We start from the raw sequence: 7880 nt of genomic DNA on the forward strand, positions 1-7880 counted from the left end.
GTTGCTCCTGTCTATTGCTTTCTCGTCCTGGTCCTTGCTGGATCTCAGGCTTTTCAGCCGGACCGCGGAGATCTACTGGCCGAGGAGGTGAAGTCGTTGAAGATGGAAATGGAGGTGAATATTACCATAAGTTGGAATTTAGTTCGTACCCCAAATTACTTGTCTTGTATACTTTTTCTGAAATACTCTTGTTCAGGTCGTAAATGAAAATAACTCTTTGTTTATTTAGATTGGTGGAGTGCAGTATATTTATATCTGCTCCATAATCCTTTTACAAAATGTACAGTTATGTTCGTTTCCCTTCATTAAGAGGCAAATCTATTGTTTTTTTAAATTAGCAAAAGCAAATCCTTGTGGACTTGTATATTTAGAAATAGTTTCAACAAAATATATCTGTGACAGGACCTGAAGACAACCATTATGACTGCACTCGGTGGCCTTAACGGAAACTCTCCGGGGACCAAACGCCAGCTTCCCGGAGAAAACGGTACCATTTTCTTCCATCCTGGAATACTTCAGTCCTTTGGCTCAAAACAAATATGATTGTGTAATATAATATAATATTACATGACAACATTCTCTGTAGCGTGATAGGACCGCACTCTTGTACTCGTATGTATCAGAATAAAGATTGCCATGACTCTTTTGCTATCACAGGAGACGTGGGCTTGACTGAGCAAACTGACACATCCGCCTGTACCCTGGGTCTCCACGGCCCGCCCGGTAGAGACGGTCGGGACGGCGCGCCGGGCCGGGACGGGGCTGCGGGAAGAGACGGGCAGCCGGGACCACAGGGGCCGATAGGACCGAAAGGCGACATCGGGCCGGAGGTAAGGATCATTGCCAACGCTTTTGGTCCTCAATGTCCTCAATATACCATTATGTAGCAAAACAACCTTCAGAATTAACAGTAACATTGACGCATACTGTCTATTACGCCCGTACAGGGACCTCCGGGAGAGAAGGGAGATACAGGAGCGGACGGGGACGGAGGTTAGAGTAAAATATATTCACTCTGCAGCTAATGTTTTCGGCGAAAGGAGCTAGAGAAAAGTCGGTCAATGGAATCAAGAATGTACAATGTTTTATTTGTTGTATCACGGGCCAAGTTTTGCTATGGCTATAGTAACAGGCACTTCTTCATATTCATATGGTTATCAGGTCTTACCTTCACGCCTGACAGGAATAAATCGTGTTCTTAGCTTTATTTAGTATTATACATAAACTTTATCAGGTCTGTATTTGTCGCTGCAAAACCACTGCATTTTGTCTTGTCCAGGAGGTTCCGTGTACATCCGCTGGGGAAGGACCACCTGTCCGAATGACACCGAGACGTCACTTATTTACGACGGTAAGTCGTCATTTAAAATTGAACTAGTCACGTTTCAAACTTTTGTCGAATTGAACTGCTCGATGGTACTTGCCCTCGCAATACTTAAATATCAGACCGCTAGGGAGATTGGGAAATTAGAAAAGAACCGTGACGACAGTGTTTATTTCTAAGGCATCGCTGGTGGGACTCTCAACAGCCACAGCGGAGGAGGCGCTAACTACGTCTGCCTACCGAAGGATCCTGAGTGGGGAGTCTTCACAAATGGAAACCAGGGTTTTGCCTACATGCAAGGGGCGGAGTATCGAGTAGGCGCAAACATCCCATTTGGCACCTCCCTAAGTGGCCACGACGTCCCCTGCGCTGTCTGCCACGTGGCGTCGCGCGGCTCCAAGCTGATGATCCCCGCCCGTCACAGCTGTCCTAGCGGCTGGACCAGGGAGTACAAGGGGTACCTCATGACTGAACGCCACACCCATAACCGCTCTGAGTTCGTCTGCATGGACGGGGAGCCCGAGACCAGGCCCGGCGGACACGAGAATAAGGGCGGAGCTTTGCTCTACCCGGTACAAGCCAACTGCGGGTCCCTGCCGTGTCCAAACTACGTGCAGGGCCGTGAGCTGACCTGTGTGGTCTGCACCAAGTGACGGCCATGTCGACACAGTAAAAAGGTTGGCAAATCAAGGCAAAGCGAAGTAATAGTCCAAAATGCCAAAATGGATGCTGAATAAAATCGTGAAACTGAGCAAGTGTTTGTCCTTATTTTCAGTCATCAGCTTAAAGTTTCCCAAAGTTCCTGAAATTTGGGAACTGAAAAGCTCTTAAAGACGTGAAAAGAAATGTAGATATCATAGCCTTTTCGTTCTTCTAGGATCGATCATGTACGGTGGGGATAGTTTACGGTTCTTCAGAGGTCAACAAGAAATTTACACGCTAAATAAAAAAAATCAATTTGATCCTTTTATGTGTAATAAACTAAAATATATTAATTAACGTTGTTTGCGAGAACGTCATTTGTACCTTTGGCCTACGTTATCAGTAACTCCGATGTTCTTGATGTAGATGGATAAAGAGGTCAGTACCATGGTGACTAGTATCATGGTCATGAAAACAGCTGACGTCAGTCGTAAAAATCTTACTGATACTTTATTTGGGAACCTTCCCGAAAGTTTAATGTTGCTGTTGGCCAGAAAAGACCTAGATATGTTAGGATGTAGGAAGCTGTTAACAGACAAGGTGTTAGTAGATATGTTAGGATGTAGGAAGCTGTTATTTTATAACAGATACTCAGATTTGTCACGGCATGGTCTACATCTTAAGGACATAATACATATACAAGTATGAGGAGTAATCAGTACGTTCTGCGCCTCATCAAAAATAAGAAACAAAACGCGTATTTCGGTGTATAGATACTCAGTATGAATAAAGTCTTTTATCAATATGCACCAAATTTTCAATAATTCTCAGTTGTGCACCTTATTTCTGGGTGAGGCCCAGAACTGATAACGAGTATATCACACATAACGAGTACAGTAGCACCACACAACACAAGTGTTTTGATTCCCGTTTGGCCCACGCAGCAAGTCTACAGGTGTCGCTGGCAGTAAATACCAAATTACTAGTGAGAATGGAGAAGTCAATATTCAGACGATCTTTCCAATTACTTTCCTAAGACGAAGATCAACAGATGCAAATGTCAACTGCCTTAATTGAAAACAACAGTGTGTATATAAAAAAGACCTCGGGGTGTCTGTCGACGAGCAGTTGAAGTTCCACGTTAACACCACAGTTTCAGCCCAGAAGGCAAACCAAATATTAGGTTTGATAAAAAGAACCTTCAGTAACTTGGATGAAGTAACAGTGCCCCTCCTCTACAAAACGATGGTGCGCCCCCATTTAGAGTATGCGAACGCTGTCTGGGGGCCGCATTTCAAAGTCGACCAGAACACTGTGGAAAAGGTACAACGTAGAGCAACAAGGCTGGTCCCTACACTCAAGTCCTTTCCGTATAGTGTTAGGCTGGAGAGTTTGAAGCTACCATCACTCCACTACAGACGAGCCAGAGAGGATATGATACAAGTCTTTAAGTTCCTCACGGGAAGGGAGAGGGTTAGAGTACAGAGTTTCTTCACCGAGAGTCAACATCAGTCGACTAGAGGGCATCGCTTCAAGCTTACGGTGCCACTGGCAAAGTCCTTGGTACGTCGCCAATCGTTTGCGGTTCGAGTGGTGCAAAATTGGAACTCGCTGCCGGCTGAGGTCGTAGAGGCAGAGTCTGTTAAGGCGTTTAAAACGAGGTTGGACTTATGTTGGAGTAAGAAGAGATACCACGATCGTCAGGAGGGTGACTACACAGGCGCAGCCTACTTCACCTAGACATCATCAAGGTATCATCAAGGTATATAAAACTTTATTTGGCCCTCTGAAGTCCACTTCTCAAATGACGGAATGATTTGGTAAAACGCTTCAAGATAGGTTGCATTTGTTTTGAAAACACTTCACAACATATGAAGTATTCAACAGCGTTCATATAAAACTTCAATTCAGTTGGCCTTCTGAAATCCACTTTCCGACTGACGGAATGGTTTGGTAAAAACACTTCAAGATAAGTTGCATTTGTTTTGAAAACACTTTACAACATACAAAATATCCTACTATGTGCATATTTAAAACCCCAGCTTATTTACACAACTGAAGTTCGCTTTCCGACTGACCCAACCTTTTAGTGAAAACACTCCAATGAAAAACATGATTCCTGCATGACATTTACACCGCTCTCTTTGAAGTTTGTATGTTTTGGACGGATCCGTGTATAAAACTGGATGGTCGAAAAGACGAAGAACATTTCTTTTCCGGTTGGTTTCTGAAGCACAGCGTCGCAATGGTTGCTCCTGTCTACTCCTTTCTTGTCCTGGTTCTTGTCGGAGCTCAGGCTTTCCAGCCGGACCGCGGAGATCTGCAGGCGGATGTTGGTGAGCTGCAGAAGATGATGGCGAAGTCGGCCGAAGAGACGAAGACGTTGAAGATGGAAATGGAGGTGAATATTATCATATGTTGCGATTAATTTTGTGTCAGAATTACGTGACTTGTAATTTTACTAAAACACTTTCATGTCTTATTTAAAATTACACTTCGTATATCAATGGATGTAGTGTACTGCATCTATATGTGCTCCATAATCCTAATCATAATGTTCAATTTTGTCCGTTTCCCGTAATTGCGTGGCAAAAGTATTGTTTTGCCGATGGAAATTCTTGTTAACCTTTGAATGTAACAAAAACATCTATGTTATGTTTTAACATAATTTTTTTATAGTATGTATAGAATGGGAATGAAAATATAGTCGATAACCTGGTCGAATATATTTATGTATCTCTAATAGGACCTGAAGACGACCATTCTGACTGCACTCGGTGGCCTTACCGGAAACTCACCGGGTACCAAGCGCCAGCTTCCCGATGAAAACGGTACGATAACCGTTTTTTGTCTCTTTTGATTCTGGTATATTAGCCATCTGGATCCAAAGCCTTCGATCTTTTGGCCTGAGTTTGATCAAAGGGTTGGCTCGGCTCGGACATGTTGTAAGAGATGGCATTGGTCTTTCGGAAGGGACGAAAACGGGGGACCCGTGTTCGAGGAGGTGCCTCTAGCACGTAAATCGGCCTCATTACTCATCTTTGGTACCTACTGCTGGCTACAAATCATACATCAGATTATTATACTAAGGTCCCTTGGCCTTGGCTTAAACAATTATACGTCATGTACATGACCAATGATGACGTTTGTGACTACATGACAGTGTAGAGTCATAGGACCGCCAGTATTGTATGTCTCAGGACACTGATGAAATAAACATTTCCATGGCTCATTTGCTTTCATAGGAGACGTGAGCTTGACTGGGCAAACTGAAACGTCTGCTTATGCCCTGGGTCTCCGCGGCCCGTCCGGCCGAGACGGTCGGGACGGCGCGCCGGGCCGGGACGGGGCTGCGGGAAGAGACGGGCAGCCGAGGGGCGACATTGGGCCGGAGGTAAGGATCATTATCTTGTTACATTGTTTATTTGTTTATTAAACGATAAATCATCCTTTCAACGTCTTCTATATGTTACTATAGAAGGGTAACACACTGACTTTTCCTGTCTGCCGTGCACGTACAGGGGCCTGCTGGCGAGCAAGGAGAGAGAGGAGCGGACGGGAACGGAGGTCAGTGTTTATCAAATGCTTTTAGATGCACAAATGATACTCAAAAGGACAAGGGGACACTTTGCACTTTGTACTACTTTTCAAGTTGCCTCCCAAAGGAAAGTGTCCTGGAGAGCAGGGAGAAAGAGGAGAGGAGGTTAGCGTCCGTAGGTCAATGTCCCAGACGGAGTTTAAACTTATTTTGATACACGGGGGGGGGGGGGGGCTTTTGAGGCCCGCTTTTATGTCTCATAACCCCAGAACGGCTTACGCTAGATCCGCCAAATATACTGAAATTGCTTTTGCATTTGTGCAGCATCCATGAACTTTGTAGTTTTGTGGGAATATTATTTTTTCATGGTGGCAGCCAATACAATCAAAACGATGACGTCATAATTACGCCATATTAGGTCAGAATAGCGTCAAATTTCTTAAAATCTTGTGAAATGATTTAGTCATCATTCTCTGAAAATTTGGTGGTCATACAATAAGTCGTTAAAGAGTTGCAGGAGTCAGAAGGGACGGGCCACAAACGACTAGTTCAGGATTAACCAAAAAAGCCCGATCTGACTAGGATTAATCGGTGTAATCGGACGATCTAAGTCACACATTTATACAAATAGCTATTTATTCCTACTCTCAAAAACATCGTGTGTCCTAATTCCAGTCAGTTAGTTAGTTAGTGAGTTAGTTAACCGAGGAAAGTATTCTAGGGTGTCAATACTGCCATGCCTTTTTCCCACCTTGTTATTGTATTAATTATACATTTCTGTATTGATAAACCGTCTCTCTGCTGTATCCAGGAGGTTCCGTGTACATCCGCTGGGGAAGGACCACCTGTCCGAATGACACCGACACGTCAATCATTTACGACGGTGAGTCGTCATCTGAAAACTGACCAATCGCAAAACATACATACTTCGCTAGAGTTACTTCATTAAAAATGAAGCTACTGTGTGTGTACGCCCGGATACTTGTCGTCAGCATAACTTTATAATCTCTGGATGGATTGTTATGATATTTGGCATGTGGGTTTGTAAGACCAAGGCCAAGTCGATTTCGGGCCCCTTTGTGTGTGACTTTGTTCAATTTCTTACCAAGCAAAGATAAGCAGACGCAGGATTGGGCAAAAACGGGAAAAGCTTTATTCAAGTTCACTCTTCCGATTTGAATGTCTCCATAGCAACAATATATATATATATATATATAACCAAACCAATCCACAAACATTTTCTAACTGCATAATAGTTTGTTTAACCAAAAGGAGGTGCAGGGGTGGCGGTGGTTGACTAAAAACCACGAGAGAAAAAATTAGAACCTGACTCTACTGCAGACAGGGAGAGACTGGGTAGAGCGGAAACGGAAATGCACAAGGGGCACATGAGGGCCGACAGAAATCTTTTATTTGTTTCTAATTACCCAAAATCTCCGGAACAAAGACTTTTGCCACATTAGCGCACACGCATCCCAATAACTAAGCAATGATCAAATTAAAATCACTTGTCATTGAGAACCTTCTGCTAGAATATCACAGAGTTTAATAAGAGGTCATAAGAGAGTATGATGTTGGGGTTTGTTGCAGGCATCGCTGGAGGCACACACTACAGCCACAGCGGAGGAGGCGCCAACTACGTCTGTCTACCGAAGGATCCTGAGTGGGGAGTCTTCACGGATGGAAGCCAGGGTACCGGCGCGTACATGCAGGGGGCGGAATACCAACTCGGCTCAAACAGCCCTTTCCAAGGCGCCTCCCTCTATGATCACGACGTCCCCTGCGCTGTCTGCCACGTGGCGTCTCGCGGCGCCAAGCTGATGATCCCCGCCCGTCTCAGCTGTCCTACCGGCTGGACTCGGGAGTACAAGGGGTACCTCATGACTGAATATCTCAATTACCACCGCTCCGAGTTTGTCTGCATGGACGGGGAGCCCGAGACCAGGCCCGGCGGACACGTGAACGAGAACGGCGCGCTGTTCTATCCGGTAGAAGCCAGCTGCGGGTCCCTGCCGTGTCCCAACTACGTGCAGGGTCGTGAGCTGACCTGTGTGGTCTGTACCAAGTAATGCCCGCGTCGTCAATGACACGAAGCCACAGCGCCAGGGTCGTAAAGTAGACATTGAGGCTTAATCAAGCCAAGTCGTTTGCTGAATAAAATGCAAATTAAAAGACTAGAACTCTGCTTTCTATGTCTATATGCTTCGACACCTAAGTGCTATCTATAAATCTATAGACACAGCTCATTCTCAAAAGCCAGACTTGCCTTTTAATTTTTCAGACCGTAGAAAAAAATGTTGAAAAAGAATTTTTTTACAATCTATTTTTAAACTTCTGATGTTTAAAGGAAAGCAAAATTGCCGTAATAATTCAGTG

The 7880-nt window shown here is 44.5% G+C and overlaps 2 protein-coding genes across 2 annotated transcripts; both read left to right on the forward strand.

Moving 5' to 3' along the window:
- Positions 1 to 614: 614 nt before the first annotated feature.
- Positions 615 to 2075, forward strand: LOC118422346 (short-chain collagen C4-like). The gene is made up of 4 exons (XM_035829866.1): positions 615 to 830; positions 948 to 993; positions 1280 to 1351; positions 1505 to 2075. Exons 1-4 carry the CDS (start codon positions 615 to 617, stop codon positions 1975 to 1977), a joined length of 807 nt encoding a protein of 268 aa, XP_035685759.1. The 3' UTR covers positions 1978 to 2075.
- A 2136-nt stretch (positions 2076 to 4211) lies between these two features.
- LOC118422347 (short-chain collagen C4-like) lies at positions 4212 to 7670 on the forward strand. Its single transcript, XM_035829867.1, has 6 exons — positions 4212 to 4367; positions 4713 to 4797; positions 5212 to 5360; positions 5488 to 5533; positions 6316 to 6387; positions 7095 to 7670. Exons 1-6 carry the CDS (start codon positions 4212 to 4214, stop codon positions 7571 to 7573), a joined length of 987 nt encoding a protein of 328 aa, XP_035685760.1. The 3' UTR covers positions 7574 to 7670.
- Positions 7671 to 7880: the final 210 nt, after the last annotated feature.

The sequence above is a fragment of the Branchiostoma floridae genome, chromosome 9 (assembly GCF_000003815.2).
Source record: "Branchiostoma floridae strain S238N-H82 chromosome 9, Bfl_VNyyK, whole genome shotgun sequence".
Taxonomy (NCBI): Eukaryota; Metazoa; Chordata; class Leptocardii; order Amphioxiformes; family Branchiostomatidae; genus Branchiostoma; species Branchiostoma floridae.

Bases quoted from the DNA above. Each gene is read 5' to 3' on its own strand.
- LOC118422346 (XM_035829866.1), top strand. From the start codon at position 615: ATGTATCAGAATAAAGATTGCCATGACTCTTTTGCTATCACAGGAGAC. The intron at 831-947 runs GTAAGGATCATT...ACGCCCGTACAG, and splicing joins AAGGCGACATCGGGCCGGAG to GGACCTCCGGGAGAGAAGGG. The intron at 1,352-1,504 runs GTAAGTCGTCAT...TTTATTTCTAAG, and splicing joins GACGTCACTTATTTACGACG to GCATCGCTGGTGGGACTCTC.
- LOC118422347 (XM_035829867.1), top strand. From the start codon at position 4,212: ATGGTTGCTCCTGTCTACTCCTTTCTTGTCCTGGTTCTTGTCGGAGCT. The intron at 4,368-4,712 runs GTGAATATTATC...TATCTCTAATAG, and splicing joins CGTTGAAGATGGAAATGGAG to GACCTGAAGACGACCATTCT. The intron at 4,798-5,211 runs GTACGATAACCG...TTGCTTTCATAG, and splicing joins CCAGCTTCCCGATGAAAACG to GAGACGTGAGCTTGACTGGG.